Source organism: Pleuronectes platessa, chromosome 12 (genome assembly GCF_947347685.1).
Source record: "Pleuronectes platessa chromosome 12, fPlePla1.1, whole genome shotgun sequence".
In the NCBI taxonomy this organism is placed as follows: domain Eukaryota; kingdom Metazoa; phylum Chordata; class Actinopteri; order Pleuronectiformes; family Pleuronectidae; genus Pleuronectes; species Pleuronectes platessa.
In genome coordinates this window covers 8,871,595-8,892,491 of record NC_070637.1, presented here as the reverse complement: position 1 = coordinate 8,892,491, position 20,897 = coordinate 8,871,595, and the positions used below count along the sequence as shown (strand labels likewise).

The following is a 20,897-nucleotide window of genomic DNA, read 5'->3' as shown; positions in this document are numbered from 1 at the left end:
ATGCAATGTCATAAGTGACATAATAATATATCAGCTGTAATATATAAAATCGGGTGCTGTAGGCCTGCTGTAATAACCTCAAGTTTAAATATGCAAAAATAGAGTTCCCTTTATTGATGGAAAAATATTCTCCAAAGGACCCACTCAGTACTTTTGTCAGAAACCTACTCCTATATATTATCTCAAATAGATAGTTTTCTGATGTGAAAAGCTAAAAGTAGAAAGCCTAAAAATCTTAGACTAAGATGAACTCAGGACATGAAATGAAGTGAAAGAAAGAGTGGATAAAAAGCCAAAAGACAACAAACAAATGAATGGTCACAAATCCAAGCGTGTTAATTTTTTTCTCATATTATTTTAAACTACTTAAAAATATGGAAAATAAAAATGTAATGAACTATCTTTACGTAATAGAGGAACATTGTTTGACAAGCCGCGGCCCGGCATTCATTAATTTTATTTTGTATCTAATTAGTTTCATTCTTTCTTATACCATTCAATATTAAAGTTTATTTTTCTGTTTTTTGTCTTGCTTATCATTCATCTCTGCAACACGTATATGTCATACAGTCCATGATCTAAGTGCCATATTGTTTGTACATTTGAAATGAATTCAATGTGGGGAAAGAAAAAGAACAATAAAATCTGTTCATAAAGCTTAAACATATTTTTTATAAACTTTTGTTTTGAGAAACTGTTCATACAGATTCATTTTAAACAAGTTATTGTTATGATCAAATGTAAAGTTAAACACTTTGAAACATGTATTGCTATGAACACTTTTATCTCAACATGAATGTAAGAGAGAGACTCATGAATGTTTGAATGGGATCAGACTTCAGATGAACAGGAGCACACACATTGTGTATTACAGTTGTGTGTTTAAATATAGAAGCAGTAATAACAGCAGTGTGCGTCAGTACTCGCGCACAGTTTCCATGCTGTCAGCCTCTAAAAGCTTGGAAAGTGTGTGTGGTTAGGAAGAACTATTAAATGTCTGCGTTAGGAGGAGCCCTCTCTCCCGCCCCCTGCAGGCCATAGCTCCTGACACGATGATATGTCCGGCAGTCCCTGAATGCACCATCACGCCCAGATTTCTCCCAACATCCGGGACATTGAGAGCGGAGCGGCGTGTGGAAAGTGGGTAAGCAGGGCAGCGGAGGGCGGACAGGCGGGTTGATGACAGCTGTCAGTGCGGACAAAAACACCACGGATCTCTGAAGAGGAGCCGGATGGATCTTCCCTGAACCTCCAGCGCGGACGGGACGACGCCTCGGTGGTATCGGGGACTATAAGACGGTGTCGCGGAGGTGAGGTCATATTTTTGGGGACGGGGAGGATCGGTGCCAGTTTGCCCCGTCTGTCGCTCCCGAGAGTCGAGATTAGCAATGATGGCTATCCAAGCTAACCAGCCGAGCTAACCAGTTGAGCTAGCCCCGGCTCCCGGGGATTGTGCTCGGTGCTGAGGGTCATTGCCGAGGGAAGGACGCGTGTGGGTGGGTGGTTGTTGTCGTTGCTGTTCAGCGGCAGCTTCACTGGAACGGTTGTAAGCAAAACATTTAAAGGGGACTCTTTCAAATGGGAATTTCGGGAGGACGACGTGCTAGTTAGCATTTCTAGTTAGCATTTTTTTAGTTAGCGTACCAGGACCAGGCTAACCTCAGTTAACTTCAACGCTAGTGTGGTTAGCAAGCTAAGGCTACTGGTACACCGGTGTAACTTTAGCTTTAACATAGCTTATACTCCTCATACAATTTATTTAATATTCATAGTACAGGTAGAGGAATGCTAGTGAGTGGGAAAGTTCATGTTTCAGTAATGTGGTGGTAGCTGAAGTTTGTTCGCTTCACGTCCACTAACAATAACGCACCAACCTGCTGTTATTAGATCAATAATTACATGAATGAATAGATGTTACACTCGGTGTTTCTGTGGTGGTCACACTGTTCATTTAGAATGTAGAGTCCACGGGGTTTAGATCATCGGACGGCATGAAGCAGCGCTCATTCTTCGCTCTCGGCTCTGACTCTGACTCAGCTGGGTCCTAAACTAGGCGTGTTCCCCCTGTCTGTGCCACTCAGCCACACTGACGATCCGTCTGTGATCTGTTACATTTCGATGTTTGAATGTTCATCGGCCACATCATGTTGGTGATGAGTAACTCCATTATACCAGCTGTTAATACCAGACATATCAGAGCAGTCATCGGTTCTGATCTGTTTCAGATGTTGGGGTTATTGTTGTCATCCTCCTCTGGAGCCCATTGGCTGTCCTGCATCGGAATGTTATTTCAAAATCCTGATTTACAAGCCTGCAGTGGTCCTGCATGTCACGTTTAAATCTGGTTCATGTCAGCCACAAGTGTTTATCCAAAGCCCTTGTAGGTGCCATACATGAGTGACTGTCTGTTTTTGCAGGAATGGAAGTAAGAGATAGGGAGTGTATGAGTTGTTAGGGAGATTAGAGTGAACGAAAGCAGTGAAATGGAGTTGAAACTGGACACTGCCCTGTTGCTTATGTTTGAATATTCTGAACACTTGACTTTGTGTACAGCCACGTTGAAATTTCTTCTTCCTCTGTTTTTTCCCCCACTAGGTGTTTACGTACTGTCTTGTGTATTTTCTGGACTTGTACATCATCTGTAGAGCTACAGTTGCAGAGGCAACATGGGGACACAAGGCACTGGTAGAAAGCGTGCCCCTGTGAAAGATCGATTCTCAGCGGAGGATGAGGCCTTGAGTAGCATTGCCCGAGAGGTAAGTTCATACCCAATCACATACAACTTGTTTCTTTGTTTTGGAGAATACTGGGATAAACCTGGGCTACACTCTTTGTATTGATCCATTTATGTATTGCTGAATCATTGCTAATAATATTGACTCAAGCTCAGATTTTCTCGCTTATCCTCCAGATAATGTGCTCTTCAAGCATAGGTTGAGGGTGGATTTCTAAATCTATGATGTTGATGTGGGAAGCAGCATCAGATTTAAAAATGTTGAGTAGGGTGCTTGCTGAGTGCATATCTCCATCATGGCTAAAACCTTGTTTCACCATTTTAAAGTAGGTTTCAAAAGCTCCCGGATCTTCCCGTTTATCCCAATCTGCCTCAAAATGTAATTGTTTTTTTGTAAATCAGTTCAGTAGTTATTTACGAAAATTGCTCACAAACAAAGAAATTACAACGAAAGTCAAAAAGGATAAGGGTAGCCTGCCGAACAAAATAATCAGCTGTAATATAATTTTTACATATTTAAATTTAAAATATTGCTAGAACGTTGATGATATCCATTCATTGCACATTCTGATAGATCTGATGTTGTGTTGTGTGTCAGACTTTAGGTTTGCTTTTGAAACAACTTACTGTTTAGTCAACCACTGGCAGAAAGGTGTACTGAACCTGTTACGCAATCAATTATTTTTGAATCAAGGTGCTACGGTCAAAGTTGTGTCAGCAAATCGGCCCTGGAAACATACACTTCTATGTGGATATTCAGGTTTTACTTGTTAGTGTTTCAGCCCGAGCGAGAGAGACAGCTGGTTTGGACCACAGAGAGATTGACTAGAGTGTTTTTGTTTGGGTGGGAAACACAGGCAGAGCAGAGAAGCTGCCTGGCCTGTAACAACTTGCCATGGGATTATTCCATTTTGTTCCACAGCAGCGCTGCCATTCCTTTGCCTTTTTTCAGAATGTGGTGGCTAAGAACAAAGCGTGCAAAGATAATTTTTCAGAGTTTCAGGGTTTTTCAGGTTTGGTGGGCACAGGCAATATATAGTGTCTGCATATTTTTAGCGATCTTTTTCTGATCAAGTCAAATGATTTCTTGCATTCACATGTGGAAATGTAATTCTGGATATTTCAGCTTTTCATTCATATTTGTCTTGGCCCTCTTCACTTTATCTGTGCTGTTTCAAAGCTGTGCAGTGCCTCATTCTGGTGCACTAAGCACAAGGCTCCATTTGCTCTCTTTATAGTCATGCTGGCTGATCATAGAAACATGAGTCATCTGACCCTCCCAGTAAGGTCCTACATCTGAATCTCTTTATGGAGCAAACTAGAGATTAGATCGACTGTGCATGGAGTTTGGTTTGTAACTTGTTGCATATCACCACCCTCCCTGACAACCATTCAAATCAGTGCAGCTTCTGCTTCACGTTGTCTGTTCCTGGTGTAGAAAAGGTGAAGCCTGTCTGCCTGTGCTTGGCACGGATCACTGCTGAGAATGACTGTGAATTTGAGCCTGCACCGTCACCAGCCTCTTACCTTACTGGGCAGTCAGTCCTCCGGGATACCAGAAGCTTGCTTACAAATCTGACAGTGTTTGAATCAGATGATCATCTCATACCCGTTGTGCCTCAGATTAGGATCTAAGGGAGCTAATGGTGCTTGAACAAGGCAATCATTGACTTTCCTCAGTGTACAGAGGGGGTGTGTTTGTGTGGAAACTGTAGTTCATAGTCCATATCATTTTATTTGGAAGTCATTTTTACAATGAGAAATGACACACTTACTGTCTGTAGTTTATGTTGCAGAGAACATTCTCCACTGTCTGTTTGATCTAACCTAATACCCCAATAATGCAAGCCTGTATTTTATTTGACATAAAACAAGTATTTATTGTTCAAAGTACCACATTAAAAACAAGGAAATCCACATATCCAGGGACTAGTCAGATGTAATTTTAATATTTTTTCTAGGTTTGTCCTTTAAATTACATAGTTCATTTAAGTGCATTTAGTGTGAGTTCAGGCTTATTTGTCTTTCTATCCCATTAAATCTATTGATATTATGGAGATAGATATTGTTAGTTGAATGAGGTTATTATACAAGAAATCTACATTTACAAAGTATTCCACTCAATAGCATTTATAACATTATCTGCACCCTCCATTTAATGTACTAATTGTCAGCTTACATCGTACAAATGAAGCTGGAGATGTCTTATTGTGCTCTCTTATTACAAGTTTGTACTCTCGTTTAGTTTGTTAGTATTTCTAAGAGTGTTTTCTAGATGTGATCAGGTTGCTTAATTTGTCCAAAGAACAGTCCAAAACCCCAAATATCAATGTTCAAATAATCTACAGTTATAAGTTGAGCTTTATCACAGTCTCAGTGACTCTGAAAGCTGCAGGTGATCTCATGATGGATTGCTCGACTGCTATTTGTCCACAGTGCTGGAGGTGTGTTTGATGGCGAGCTGCTCAGGTTACTCTGTCAGCCCCACACGATGAGGCTGTCCGAGAGCTGGGGCCAGATGGGCCAGGCTATAGATAGGACACAGACAGAGCTCAGCTGCGCTGCTGTGCAGAGCAGGTCACACTGTCAGACAGCTCAACAGGTGCAGCACAGCACAGGGCCAGCCGTCTCTCCGGCTTTCTCATTTGCGTGCTCCCCTTGTACATCTACAACCTTTTTCACCTTGTGAAAGGCATGTTTCATTCATTGACTAATGGTTTAACTCCAAAGTCACTCAGAGTAGCACTGGAAATGACAACAAAGTGTCCCACCAGGGCTGGAAGATATTACCAATAATTATATCAAGATTTTTTTTTTAATATCAGTCAATTTTGATAATTAGTATGAATAAATGTCACATTGTTAATTCTTTTAATTTTCAAAGTCAGTCTTTTGCTTCTGAGTGATTGTTGTGCTTTTAAAGGGATAGTTCACCCCAACATTGATATGCACTCTATCTACTCGCCACCATGGCGACAGAGGGGTGGCTGAAGTGTTCACAAACACTTTTTGAGTTTCAGGGGTAAACAGCATTGCAGTCAAATCCAATACAATTGAAGTAAATGGTGACCTGTGTATTGTGTTTACATAATGCATAAGGACCATATCAATATTGTACTTTTAGAAACTTTAAGTGAAAATTATATTGTGATAATTATTGATACTGTTTTAACAACCAACCCTGAACATAACCTTCAGCAATGATGAAATGATATTGTATCAGCTGTTCAGAAAAGCCTCTTTATATGAGGGTCATTCTTCTATCTTACTCATCATCTCAACTTCCCCCTGGATGTACAATCTGTGGTCATGGTTTTCACTTATTAGGATGTCAAGATCATTCTCCTGTTTAATAAAACTGTAGTCCGTTCAGATGATGACAAGTTACTTCCTCCTACAGTTAAAGTCTACCTCCACCACAAGGGTGTTTTTCTTTTTCAATACTATAGGTTTTGATATTGATTTCCCTGTCACACATTAGATGTACCGAAAAAACTACATTGAGTTTGGGCTGGTCGCTCAGCATCAATATAAAACAATTTTTCATTCACTCCAGGCTATTAGCAAAACAGGTCAAGCGAGAGACACCGTCTATTCTGGCAGCGCAGATAAGAAATTGCTGGAATGCTGACTGTGTCTGCAGTGAGATACAGTACACAGCAGCATGCACAGTATTTGTGGACTGTCTTTTAGTCAATGATAAAGGGCTGGGCTACATGAGCAATTGTGCCATTCTTTGGTGTGTTCAAAGTTTAGACATGTATAGTATGTAATTAGTGATATGGGTGTAATAGAAGGATTGGCCTCATGGCCACCTGTGTGACTCCTCAGGGCTGGGTAGAGTCTCTACTAAATTTGCCGCCTGTGCTGAGGTACCTCTCACTTTTCACACATTATTATTATTATCATTGTTTTACAGAACTCATTGTATAGGTAGTAAGGTTGTTAGCATTACGAAGTACATCCTCCAAAATGAGTATAAAGTTGAGTGCCCAAATATACTCACGTTCTACTGTGATTTGTTTTTGTTTAAGGCCACTTCCTTGAACTCATTGCCTTTGTTTTTCTTTACCATCTTTTACCTGTTTCCTTTTAATGACTGACAAGTGTATTCATGTTGTGTCTCACAGGCGGAGGCCAGGCTGGCAGCGAAGAGGGCGGCTAGGGCGGAGGCCAGGGATATTCGAATGAGGGAACTGGAACGGCAGCAGAAAGAGGTATACAAAACAAACTGAACTTAACTAGCAAAGACGCACTGTGATGATTATTCAACCCAACGAGTTTTAAATGTCCTAACTGCAAATAAATGTGAAAAAATTGTTTTCTCCCATTTTTGTTACTGTTTTTACTTCATTTCTCGACAGTTGCTCCAATAATTTACACTTTTGGCAGTCTGCCTCCAGAGTCACTGGTTTGGAGGAGACTCTACATCTTGAAAGAAACTTTCAGATTAATCCGAGAGTACACATACAAAACCATAACCACAGAAAGAAAAATAAGTGCTGCATGTCCACAGATATCCACAGACAAACGTGTCTATTCCTGTTGCAAATGTCACCCAATGTTGTTTTTTATATTTTCATATTTTTGAGTGAAATATGATTGTATGTCTCCTTCACCTCCTCCCTCTGTCCAGCATTCTTACCACTCATCTGGCAGTAGCAACAGAAAGTGGGGTCAGATCCACCAGTGGATGGTAGGCGAGCGAGCGAGCGAGCGCGTGCGTGCTGCAGCCTCGCAGTCCACTAACAGCCTGTTGTGTGTGCGTGTGCGTGTGCGTGTGCGTGTGCGTGTCTGTCTGAGCCCCGGTCAACCCTGACCGTTTACACTTGACTCACAGACTGCACTGGACCTCACTGTGGAAATATGCCTCAGCAGTGTATTTGCTTTGGAGACACCCTAATCTGTGTATCTGTAGACCAGGCTATGGTCTTCGACTTTATTTAGAGAAGCTGACTTTGCATGGAACTGGGCAGTTTGGACATTTAGCTGCAATCCTCAAACCTCCAGCTACTTTAGAAATAGTGGATGGTTTTGAATGTTAATTAGTTGTTTTTGCATGGATTTGATTGACTAGATTGTGCTGCACTAGTTGCCTTTTATGAGAATATATGAGACGAAAATTGACTTCATATAACCTAGTATATTCATCCAACAGCGTGGTCTTTCATTTGAAAAGCAGGATTTCACGTCCAGATTTTTTTAACCTTTTCACTCAAAACCCTGCGTTCGTGCTCAAATAGCCCCTGCTGTTGCTCAAACTGTACACTTGCACTCAGATGATTTCTTTCTTGGACTGATTTCCTGTGCTCCAGCTTCTGCTCTTGGATTTGTTCTGGACTTGCATGGGCGGTTACTTTAACCAGGTTCATGCCTCTACGGCATGAACCTGTACCAGGAACCAGGTTCAACCTCTACGGCTTTATTAGTACACTGGCTTCCTGGCGCTTTTTTATTTGTCAACATTAGTAACTAACTGAAATTCTATCGGTTTGAGAATTTTAACATACTTGTTATAGAAAGAATCTAAGTTCAGAGGAGAAATTCAAAAGCAGATGTTTCATGCTCGCACAGTAGCAGTTTGTGAGCAAGGACAAGAGCAGGATATCCATCCAAGCAGCAAAATACTTTGAATGCAAGCTCACAGTTTGAGCACAAGCGGAGCAAATCTAAGCCCAAGCAGGGGCCATTTGAGTGCAAGGGCAGGGTTATGAGTGAAAACATTAACCAGTCAGAACACAAAATGTATAAGTCTTGCGCTCAAACTGAAAGGCCACACTTTTGATTTAAGATACAGAAGAATAAAATATTCAAGTTTTTCATTAATCTTGGTGCTATGATTGAAGTGAGTAACCGTGGAGGATGTTTATCCATTTGATTATAAACATGAGGACAGAAGTTGTACAGCATGGTTTGGGGTTTACATAGCAACTGTTTTGCAGTGACATTATTCAACCTTGTGACGCCTTTCTACTTTCACTCTGTAATTCTTATCAACTTTCCTCCCTGACCCCAGGCTGACTCTGAAAAAGCCAGAACCTCTAGTAGTAGTAGGTCCAGCAGTCGTCCGCACCGGGTCTGTATCTCCCTCACACACATCCTCTTTGTCTTCCTGCATTTCTTCTCCTTTTTCTTCTTTAATCCAGCAGTTAATCTCTCATCACCCATACCCCTCTGTCTGCTTCTCTGCTGTGACTCCATGTTTCCACATTAACAGGGGCTGGATGATGATGTCATGTCAGTCCGCAGCTACAGGGTGCGTACATAATACACCCCTGCCTGTTTTATTAAGACTTGGCTCTCATAAGGGCACACTGATGACGTGTGAAAGCAATAGTTTTGTTCAGAAAGCACATTACATTTATGTTCTTTTGAGCTTAGTCCATACTTAAGTTGTCCTGGAGAAGATTTATGTTAATGTTTTCCTGTCTGTTTCTTTACTTTGAAGTCAACTTCATCAGCAGTACGCGACCTTGGTTCTAGTTTAAGTCGATCCAGCTCGCGTAGAAAAGATGCCCTGGTGCGTTGTGTGTGTGCGCATGTGTGTGAGACCAAAATGTACCATGTGTGGAGTCTGGCAACAGGTTGAATATTGATTGATTCTCAGCATGTAACCAGAGTTCTCGATAACTTTATTGTGCTAAGCAGAACTAACTTATATTCAAAAGTGTTTGCTCAGCAGCAGTCAAAGCTTACAGATGTTGGGCCCTCAACCTGTGCTGAGTTATGTGCAACAGTATAGAAGCTCTTGAACACATTGTCAGTAGTAGAGAATATAAGGGCTGATATTGCATTTGCACCCGCTGTTACAAAAAAGCTTGTCTTTGGGTTGTGTCTGCATTTTTGACATCATATTTCTTTACTTAACTTCCATCACACAGTCATTGTATTGGAAGGTCCTGTCTGTGACAAATGTGTGTTGTTCCCTCTGTGTGGCCTTGATAGGATCTGTTAAAATAATTGGTTAGCTTTGTCAGTTGCTGTGTTGTGTTACTCAACCTGAACAACTAACCTGGTGTTAGTGAGACACAGGAAATGTTTGTTGACTGGGCAGAACCAGCTGCACGTCTCAGATACTTGATCCTAATGCTCGTGACTCCTGTTCTCTCTTCAGTCTGACAGCCTCTCCACCAGCTCTGCCCTCAGGAGTTCCCGCTCCACTGTATGTACACGTATATCTATTCCCTCATTACTGCTGCCTTCCTTCCAGCCATTTGACTTACTCAAGCTTCCTTTTTTCTGGGCTGAACAGAGTTCTGTGTACAATGACCTTCATGGCCATAAAAAGGCTTCATCCAGCTCCTCGAAGAAGGACCTGCTGGTCAGTGGTTTTTTTCTCAGTGTTAGTGTCTCTGCAGTCTCAAGCATGGAGGCAGTGAAAACTAACCATGATGATCTACTGGTGAACAACTTAACCCCTGATTTAAAACAAAAAATTAAAAAAAGACACTAAAGCTACTTTCAGGCATCCACCAAAATCCTGACAATCTCTTGAAATTATCCTGAGGGGCTGTATGTGAGAACAAAAATATTAAAGTCATTTTTTTCTGAACATTCTCTGTAGTTTCTCCTTCCAGCCTCCTAGTAAACACTCCCAGATAATGTGGGAGTGAGCCCATGTGAGAACACAGCAAGAAATTAGCCAGAGGATTCACCATAAGCGAGGGGGTGTGTTGATCACATTTACAACATGTGATGGCACAAAATAAAAAGGAATACAAATCATCTCAGGATGAAAAAGAGGAGTCAGGCGCTAGAAGGCAAGATATCAACTTGGAAAGAAATTGATATTCCAGAGTAATTGGGGATAAGAACCGATGTTGGTGTTGATATGCTGTAAACAAAAACACGTGATTTGCGTAGTGGACTTTTTATGCATATTTCCCGCCTCCAACTGAAAGAGATTTTTCAGTCGCTTATGCGTTTAACTGGAGAACCTCATGCTCTGTTCTTCATATGTGAAAGGCAACTTAACCCATTGGGCAGACATTGTCCAGAGTTCATGTCTGAAACCAGCTATAAATATTGTTTATCAAGTTTTTGTATAATTCATCTGAAATATTAGTATGACACTTAAATTCATTTTGTCAGTGATCATTTGAGGTCAAATGTTACTACTCTTCCAGACTGGTCTGTACCATGATCAGAGGAACTACACCAGCCTCACCAAGAACAAAGCTCCGCCCTCCACCTCCTCCTATCAGCCTCCGCCCTCTACCTCCACCTCCACCTATCAGCCTCGGGTCAGTCTTCCTCTGAGTGCTGCCTGTCCAACCTTCAGCCTTTTTATATGGTAGTCAAAGGACACCCAATGAAACTGGACTCCAGTTTGAACAGCATACTCCTAGCTGCACGATTCAGTTTATTGGATATTTATATTGCTAACATAGTTGTTATATGACTGCAATATGGGCTATTGTTTGGTTGCGATAAAACCATCAAAGATTAAGGGAGAAACATGCTGATGTATATAATGAGTTGCCTAGTTTTGTTGTAAAACAACACAACTGTACTTTGAGGAGATACTGTATCTATCCAGTCTAAAACAGTTTTTGTGACTATTTGAGTTCATGTTAATGATTGCTGGCTGACAAAAGTGCTTCAGTATCAGTGTTAAAAAAACACAGAGAACAAGGACAGTGTCACCTCACCTGACTTCCACACTCTGAATGCTACAGGGTCAGCGAAACATTCATCCTGTTTCCACCCGCTGCAGCTCTTATATCTCTCTTCACCTCACATTCCCGCCACAGCACTCCTCTGTCCTTTAAACTGACCTCTCCCCGCTCCCCTCCTCTTCCACAGGCCACCACTTCCTCGTCCTCCACCACGGGTACAGGGCTGTCTCGCAGCCATAGTATGGTCAGTTTCTTTTCACTGGGGTGGACAGCATCTTTTTGCATGCCTCTAGTTATCCTAAGAAGCAGACTTTTCCCCTCTCACATGTGAAAGGATGCCCTGGTCCGTTATATTTAGCTCCTGGACAGTCTGAGCATGTGGCGTGGCCACACAGTTGTAGTTTAGTTAGATAAGGCAGGAGCTTGTGTGAAGCTAGGGCCACTGAAACAAACTGATATTGGAAATGGTGTTTCATATTATTGCATGCTGCAAAGAAAGCCTTTCTATCAAACCTATTCAGCCAATGCCTCAAAGATTTATGCCCCTTCTCATGTCTTGCTGAGTCCTGCATTGTCTCCCACGTGTTCCTCCAGGCCTCTATTTGTGACGACACGGGTCTTTACGTCTCGGGCTACAGTTCAAGAGCTGTGAGTCTTCTGAATGTTTGTCGAACCAGCGTTTCAGCTGTATACTGTTTTGCCTTTGGCCTAACATCTGACTTGATGTCCTCCTCCTCCTCTTCCTCCACCTTCCATCCACAGCCCTCTGAATACAGCTGTTACTCCTCTTGTGCCAGCTCCACCCGCAGCAGCCCTGCGGTGAGCACCCTATAACCACCACCATCCTGCATGATATCAGCTAACACCACACACTGACAGACTCCCCTTTGCCCCCTCTCTGCATCACACATCCCTCCTCATATAGACATTTACATGGACAACAACATTCCGAATATTAAACTTATTCTCAACAAACACTATTTTGATTATGATGTTCCATGTTTTTTCCCGGTGAACATGTTAAACTGAGCTGAAATAGTTTAGTGTACAATTCTACAGTTTTTACCATTTGGGAGGTTTTCCTTCTAATTTTGCCCAAAAATACGACCTTATTTGTGTTAAGGGTAATTGAAAAAACTGTTTACGTGACAGTTTCTTATTCAGACTATTGTTTTAACAAGGTTAATATCAGAATATTGTTGTCTGTATAAACATATTCACCCTGACCTCTCATACCAAACTGTCTACAGCTTGATTAAGAGAGCAGCATCCTTGAAGCGTGTGAACTGAGAATTTCTTCTGCAGTGCTGTGCAGGCTAAGGTGTTAAATCAGGGTTGTCTGACTTGGTTCCAGTTGACCCAAAATTATCCAAATTGCATGAATTTGCATTACTTTATAGGGTTATAGTCTTTGGAGTAATCCAATAACCTGTTTTAATCAGACAGTGCTACTGAACATCTATGAATTGCTGTTTGAACAAGACGTGCGTGTCAGAAAAAGCCTCGGGCATGCAGCCATCTTCTTCTTTACTTTGGCTCCTCATCGTGTGCGTGCGTGTGTGTGTTTGTATGTGTGCGTATTCCTCTCAGTCTTCCTCAGATGATGACACTGTCAGCAGCGTGTCCCAGGAACGCTTCAACAGAGGCCGCAGGGACAGTGTGGTGAGCTGTAGGGAACATAATCTAGACCCAAGCTGTTTTGTTATTGTAGTACGATTCTGTTACTGCATCACCTTCATACCTAATTATTATACATTTTAAATGCATTGACCATGAACTCCTCTGGCTGCATTGTGTATGTCATGTTTTTCCTCTGTCCTTTCCTATCTGACTTTTACACTTTGGTCCCTGTTATCATTTATTTCTCTGCCTATCATCTATGTCTCTGCCATCTTCCTCCTGTGTGTCCTGTAAGCAGTCGTCCGACTTCTCAGACATTAGTGAGTCGGCTGCTGATTATTTCAGCCGCTCCAACCGAAGGGGCAGTATTGTGTCTGACCTCGATGATTTGAGCATTCCAGATCTGGACGCTGTAAGTGGTTAAACCAAGCTCGCAACAGTGGATCGGCAAATGCAGTGCAACAACAATGTTTGAATAATTTTTTATAATTGATGCATGATTTGAAATATATATTTTGGTTTTCCAAACTCATCCTACATCCTGCTGTAATGTTTCATTGATAACCTTATAAAAGAGTTGAATGATATAAGGCTAGTCGACGGAGCAGCATGGACTTATCATGTGTGATTTTAACACTGGTGTGATTCCCTGAGCATTGCACTCTGGTTGACAAGTGTGTATGATCTGTGAACATGCAGCACTTCCCCCTGACTCGTATTAACCCGTCTCCAGGACTAACTCCCTGATTTGCAGGTGAAGAACTCAGCTCAAAGCTAAACCACACAGGACGCATGGTTCTTAAAACAGTGTGCAACTAGTTCTATACTAATACATTTTTTTTCTGTTGCAGCTAGATGAAAAATGCGACAAGCAGTATACAGACTACAGTCGGGTGAGTTTATTATTATTACGTATTTTACTTAATTCATTCAGTATCTTCACAAAGCACCTGAGTAGGTTTATATATACATATAGAAAGTACTGATTGAGAATTCATCACGAATGTAACTTGAAAGCAACAAGTAAAATCCTACACTGACTACTGAATTACAGTGTTGCTATGGCAACGCATCGTTTGTCAAGTTCATAAAACCCACTTCAGCACATGTTTGTGACAATGCCTCCCTGAGGAAGATGTGAGTAGGATCACTAAGAGCCCTGCAGGATCGGATGTTGGTGTTGAATAAGATGTTGGATGTTGTGTTGCACTTATGCATTTTTGTTTCTGACTGTGGCGTTTTGCGTCCACAGCCGTCTTCACGCTGTGCCACCCCAAGCCTCTCAGCAGCCACGTTGGCATCACTGGGTGGCACCTCGTCCCGGCGCGGCAGCACAGACACCGGAAGCGTCTATGATGCTGACACCAGTCTGAGTGAGCTTAGGGTAAGGGGAACCACACGCACAGCGTTGACTCTTTCTACATGTGTCTGGTAAAATAGAAATGTGATTATATTAAGTAAATTTGCGTTTAAATCTCCATTAGTCATCATTACGTTCTCAAAATGTTTAAAACCCATATGTTCTATGTTTGAGTCAGTTAAATAAACTCCTTTTTCTGTGTATGAATGAGTCTTCCACAGCATTTCCTTCCTCCCTGCTGTTCTAAGTGTCTGCTTTAACCGTTTTTCTTCAAGTTTGCACGGGAGGTCTGGATGTGTCATGTGTCCTGCGTAGCTGGGTGGTCATGTGTATGCCAGCTAGACTGTCTTTGAGACAGAAGCACGGGTGCTCTGTTATCTCTCCTTGATACTCCCCTACCCTCTCTGATGCCCCAGCTCACCCGATCCATTCCTTCCATCTGCCCTACAGGATATCTATGAGCTAAAGGACCAGATTCAGGATGTAGAGGGGCGTTACATGCAAGGGCTTAAAGAGCTGAAGGTAGAGGGGCTTGAGCTCGCAGCATGCCTTCTCTTCTCCGCTGGGAGCAGTATGGCCTCACTAACCCCCCCACTCATACCCCTTCTGTGCCCCCCCCTCTCCTGTAGCTCTCTAACACCACAACTGTGTCTCTGCGTGCTCCCAGTGTGAATTGCGTAATGAGCCTTTCTGTTGCATGATCTTCCCTCACTTCCTGTTTTGATCCAACTCACTGGTTGCGGCCTGAAGTGAAGACACTCCCACAGCTCAGAGGTGTAAGAAGAAGAGCAACATGCTCCACCTGCTGACAGATAACTGCAGTTCTCTCAATTACAAAACTCCTCTTCCACCCAGCCTCAGTGTCGGCCCTTTAGTTTGATGTCTCAATTAACCTTCAACACCTTTCACTCTCTTAGAAAGGACAATATACCTTTTATCTCATGTATATGACTAGTTTACTAACAAACCTGACTCCTGGCTTGTTCTTGGTAGAATTTAATACATCTGAAGCACTTTAGCTAGATTACGTTTGACCATCTTGACACTTCTGCCTCGTTTCACTCCTCAAAGTGATTCTACACATTCTTGTTTTTGTTTGTTTAGCGTCGCCTCTTTGATATCCCATAGTGAGCGGTTAAAATGGTGAAATACCACAAATTGTGTTCAGGATTATGTCTAATGACATTTGGAAATAAGAAAATGTATTCGTAGCATGTTTGGTGTGTTAAATTTGTTGCACCTAAAAGCCCACCGGATGCATGTAGGTGAGCTGTGCTTTAAACGTGTGCACTCTGTTTATTAACCGGCTTCCACCCATATCAGGAGTCACTTGCTGAGGTGGAGGAGAAGTATAAGAAAGCCATGGTATCGAACGCGCAGCTGGATAACGACAAAAACAACCTCATCTATCAAGTAGACACGCTAAAGGACGTCATAGAAGAGATGGAGGAGCAAACGTCAGAGATGAGGAGAGAGCTTGAAGAAAAGTCAAAGGTGAACTTTGTCCATCCATCAAGGAAGAGTCATTTGACAAAGTATGTGGCCATGCTGTCGCTAAAAAGTTCTGTCTGTGGTTCCAGGAACTAGAAAGGCAAAAGCACACATGTACAGTCCTGCAGCATAAACAAGAAGAACTGAAGGAGGGAATTCGCCAGAGAGATGAGCTTATAGAGGTAAGGCTGACTATGAATTAGGAAACAAACTGCTTCTGCCGGTGTGACCACATACATTCTATCAACACTTTGAAAGGTGTTGGTACAGATTGCAGAGGAGACTTTGTTCTGCAGGAACTTTGATAAGGGTTGATTGGCACTGGCCGGCCTCTAGGTCATCTCCCAGTCTATGCTGTGACATTCAGCTGTTTCCTTTTCCTGTGTGACTGTGAACACTATCCTTCATTCCTCTCTCAGTATTATCTCCTCAAATGACTGTCTTCTCTCCGTGTTTGTATCTCTCATTTTTGTATCTCTATGTATTTATGTGCATTTTCACTCCTTTGTCTTCTTTCATTCAATTTATTCCTGTTCTGTTTTTATCCTGTGCTGTGTCACCTCGTTACTGCTCAACGCTGCTGCAGGAGAGCCAGCGAATGCAGACTAAGTTAGATGCCCTCACCAGAGAGGTGTTTGACCTGCAGGAAACTATAAACTGGAAGGACAGAAAGATTGGGGTAGGAGGCCTCATGTGGCTGCTCCGACAAGAACCGAGAGTCATAGATTAGTGCACTTTTTCAGCCTGTAGACACCATGTCCAGCTCTGTAACCTCTCGGGCTGTCTCTGCATGATGGAGATCCTTAGGCATTAGCACACACCTGGACCCATCCACATTCACAGTTTGGAGTTTTGCATGTCAAATTAACTGGGTTTTCAGTTTGGATTCTGCAGTGTCAGCTAACAGAACAAGTGCACTGGCACTATGTTAAATCTACAAGTGTTTTTCTTTAGGGTTGTTATGTTAACATAAGTATTTGGATTACATATCTTATCTAAGCATGACATGCATGCTCCACGTGTGGATCAGTTAATTTGTCAGTTCATGGAGTCAGGCTCCTAATGATAGAAGTATCATAATTAGTATGTAGCTTTTCAAAAAGTGCAAAATCAGAGGTACATCATCTTCTATGTATTTTTTTGCTATCTTTATTCAAGATCATGGTTTTAAATTTGACTTATTGATTTCACTTAAATAGTTCCTGCTTGTGCTTTAGCAATAGAATGACCAGCGATCTACTGGACTCCTGTTCCATAAAGGTGTTTTCCCTTCAAGCACACAAACGGAAGGCCGGTATAATGAGAAGGCTGTGGAGGGCCATTTTCACAGACCTAAAAATTAAGATCATACGTTTCCAGTGTGCATAGAAGCACCATGAGCACGAGAAGAGCGGAAACTGGTGCGGAGGAATTCTGTCCAAACAACAATTTGAGTACAAGTTTGAGCATAAGCAGAAAAACTCTATACAATCGTAGTACAAGCAGGGGCTATTTGAGTGCAAGTACAGGGTTTTGAGTGAAAGTATTACAAGATCTTGCTCTCAAACTGAAAGAACACGCGATAAAGTTAAGAGGAAAAAAAATCCATAATCTCCCTTCTTGTAAACGTATCTATATCTTTTCCCAGTATCATTTTCTATGAGCATGTCACCTCGTCTGTTTTGTACTGTTTTTTTCCTCCTCCTCTTTCGTGGCTTGAGATGCACAGTGCATGGAGCGTGTCTTTGCTGTGTCATGTGTTGCATGTCTGTGTCTGAGTCTTTCCAACTTCTCCTCTGCCTCTTCTCCTCTCTTCTCTCTTGTCTCCTCTCATTGTGTGGCCAGGCCCTAGAGAGGCAGAAAGAGTACTTTGATTGCATTAGGAATGAGAGAGATGAGCTCAGAGATGAGCTCGCTGACATCAAGGAGAAGGCCAAAGCAGGAGAGGTAGGTCCACTAAGTCCCAGAAAAGACATACGGTTAGAGGAATGAGTTTACGGCCAAATAACCACATTTTATACTTTTTCATTTTGGGTAGAAGCCATTAAATGTTATCAAAACTGTTACTGTGTTTATTGCCCACTATATTTTCTTGGTGCAGTGTTAATGGGATGAGATTTCAGGGCTGGAAGCCTTCTGGTTTTTGTTTCTAGATTTGACTGATGCATTTAAGGAAACTTTGTTTGCCTCCAGGTAAACAGTCTGTGTTGAGAGCAACAAAGGTGGGACACAATGACTGAAATGCTTCAACTACCTGCTTTTTGATTCATCTGGGTTCATATGGAGATAACTGTCAATAAAGATTAGCCAAAATGTTGTCTGCACCTAAATATACTTCAACATCAGAATAAGCTTCTGGGCTGCGAGATTGATCTGTAGATGACCATGACTTCAGTTCACTACATCATATTACAAATGAATGGATTTATTGTTCAAAGACGTATGCTCTCAATGTCACTGTTCATAGGCATCACCACAGGAACTTCCCGCATTAACAAATGCACAAGTCAGCATCTGTTATTGTGCAAAGACATGGTAAAAGAAAGGAACATGTCAGAGGGGTTGTGCAACATTCAAAGTTCAAACATTCAAAAACAATGAATGTACTTCTACACTGCCGAAGGTCTAAACAGGCAATGTGAAGCAACATTCACATGGTGAACTGGAAAAGATGGTTGTGATGAAAGTGGAAGTATTTTTGCAAACATGTCTGAACAGAGACAGAATGTCTTTGTCTTTGTTAGTTGGAGCAGACGAATCCTGACACATCCTGCTTCACTTTGTTCCTTCAGGTTTAAATGAGGCAAAGTCAGGGGCTGAATCTTTTGTTATATGGATATGTGATACATGTTATCACCCACAGACCACTCACTGGCCTTTACTGTTTAAGATTTTAGCTTTTGTTTTTATTATCAAAGCTCCATGAGTTCATGACTGCCAGCTGTTGGATTGTTTGGTTACTTAGTAGGGGTGATGGGGGGGTGGTATGATGGGAAGAAGTGACATCAGTTTATAACTTCATCACTGTAAAGGTTCTGGTAACAGAGTTTCCTCAGTAATTGGCCTTCTCACCACAGAAACACGGGCTGGTCATCATCCCAGAGGGCACACCGAACGGAGACGTCAACCACGAGCCCCTGTCCTCAGGGATCACTGTGGTCTCCCAGGAGGCCGCCCAGGTGCTGGAGTCTGCAGGAGACGGACCGCTGGGTGAGTCTGAGGATGTGATTGATAAGTATGCAGATCTGATGAGGCCTGTATTTACACTCACCAAAGCTTGTAATGAGAAGAAAACCTTGGACGTTTGAGTGATCTTGTTATTCTATTCGTTGTTTGTCCAAACAAGGCATATGCAACAGGATTCAAATGTTCAACACTGACTCTGCTTTTCAAAGTAAACTGCGTCAGCTCTAAATAGTTTCCATCTGTTGTATAGATGTCAGGCTACGGAAGTTGGCAGAGGAGAAGGATGAACTGTTGGCTCAGATCAGGAAGCTGAAGAATCAGCTGGAGGAAGAGAGACAGAAACACTCGAAGGTGGACAGCACGTTCACGGACGGGGAGAGGATGGAGAATGGTACTGACCTGCACTTTATTGAGATGCAGAGTAAGTTGGTTTTATAATTATGAATCCACACACTGATGAACATTTTCTGTATGTAACCTGAGCTGCTTTCAAACATGCACATAACTCCAGATATTCTCCTGAAATTTTCCAGCGGGGCTCTATGTAAGAACCCAAATGTCTGAGCCAGTTGCTCCGGACACTCTTTGCAGATTCTCCTGCCAGCCCCCTTGTAAAACCTCTTGATAATGTCTGTGAGCTCATGTTAGAATCCAGCAGCTAATTCTCCGGCTGACAATGACAGCTCTAACACAACTCTGCTTGTCTCTGTTTTCTCTGTAGGAGACGCCAACAGACAGATTAGCGAATTCAAGTTCAAGCTTTCTAAGGCAGAACAGGAAATGGGCACAATGGAGCAAAATGTGAGTGGGAAAGAAACGACGAACCACATGAAAGTTTGCACTAAATTAAAGAAACATGATTCAGAGGCTTTTAAACCTTTTGTGTCTATTTTTCAGATTAACAGACTTGAAGGGCAAGTGTCCAGGTACAAGTCAGCGTCAGATAACTCGGAGAAAATAGAAGACGAGCTTAAAGCGGAAAAACGGAGACTTCAAAGAGAGGTAACGACACCGAAAAACTTGTTTTTACCAGCGTGAAGAACTGAGCAGGCTGAATGTGATGACTCTCCTCTGTTCCCCCCCACAGTTACGCACGGCTCTAGATAAGAATGAGGAGATGGAGATGACCAACAACCACCTAGTAAAGCGCCTTGAGAAGATGAAGGCCAACAGGAACGCCCTCCTGTCGCAGCAGTGAGGCAAGGCAGCGTCACCACAGAAGCCCTTAAACTCGCACCTCAGACCTCTTGACTGCCATATTTGCATCTGGAGCCCATTTCCATTTTCAGCTGTAACACTTTAAGATTTGTAGCTAACCAAAAAAACACTTGTAGCACAGGAAGAGAAACAAAACGGAACTGTGTCTGTTTTCTTTTAAAACCCTGAAGTGTCGGTTTGAGCTGGCGAGCTGCCAGTGTTTTGGGAGGAATGACTCTAAATAAAACTTTAAAGTTGCTGGGAGATACAACTGAGGAAAGATCTCTTGTCACTACTTAATTTCTCTGACCTTTGTACTACATCATGTTATCCAGGCGATTTCCTTTCCCTCTGGCTGGGTGCTTGGCTGTATTGTTTTGTTTATTATTCTTTTTTTCTCTCTTTTTTGATAAGTTGCATGAATGAGTATAATGATGCTTTTTAAACTATTCAACCCTCACAGCTGCTCCAGCCCTGCACCTTCTCTGCTTCCCCTCACACAGTGAAGTGCCTTCTCACACTAGGAGACAGGGGGTCTGCGCCGCTCCATGAAACAATAATAGTTTTAACAGAAGGTACAGAATGATGTATTTAAGAAGAGGTGCGTCCGTCATCTGAAAATATATAGAACCAACTTTGTCTGCTGCGGTTTCATTGGAATTTTTTCAAATATTTAAAAGATTTCTTGAAAATAAATGTGTAATTTACAGAA

General features: G+C 42.1%; 1 protein-coding gene and 1 long non-coding RNA gene across 19 annotated transcripts in view; one reads left to right on the top strand and one right to left on the bottom strand.

The window, feature by feature from the left end:
- LOC128453373 (uncharacterized) overlaps positions 1-4,363 on the bottom strand; it is a 14,790-nt gene extending 10,427 nt beyond the window's left edge. Inside the window, exon 1 of the long non-coding RNA XR_008341500.1 lies at positions 4,262-4,363. This is a non-coding gene — a long non-coding RNA (uncharacterized LOC128453373). The remainder of the gene's footprint in view (positions 1-4,261) is intronic.
- lrrfip2 (leucine rich repeat (in FLII) interacting protein 2) lies at positions 1,100-20,897 on the top strand. 18 transcript variants are annotated; one of them, XM_053436230.1, is made up of 27 exons: positions 1,100-1,310; positions 2,596-2,756; positions 6,865-6,951; positions 7,371-7,430; positions 8,751-8,810; positions 8,952-8,990; positions 9,183-9,254; positions 9,849-9,896; positions 9,987-10,055; positions 10,861-10,977; positions 11,540-11,596; positions 11,947-12,000; positions 12,115-12,171; positions 12,943-13,014; positions 13,271-13,384; positions 13,824-13,865; positions 14,225-14,356; positions 14,783-14,854; positions 15,656-15,826; positions 15,913-16,005; positions 16,410-16,502; positions 17,648-17,749; positions 18,880-19,012; positions 19,239-19,409; positions 19,710-19,789; positions 19,886-19,990; positions 20,076-20,897. In XM_053436230.1, the coding sequence occupies exons 2-27, from the start codon at positions 2,667-2,669 to the stop codon at positions 20,184-20,186; spliced, it is 2,301 nt and encodes a 766-aa protein (XP_053292205.1). In that variant the 5' UTR covers positions 1,100-1,310; positions 2,596-2,666; the 3' UTR covers positions 20,187-20,897. The 18 variants fall into 18 exon arrangements, with proteins under 18 accessions (XP_053292205.1, XP_053292202.1, XP_053292203.1 ...); XM_053436227.1 differs by having other exon boundaries at positions 9,849-10,055; XM_053436228.1 differs by lacking the exon at positions 12,115-12,171 and having other exon boundaries at positions 9,849-10,055.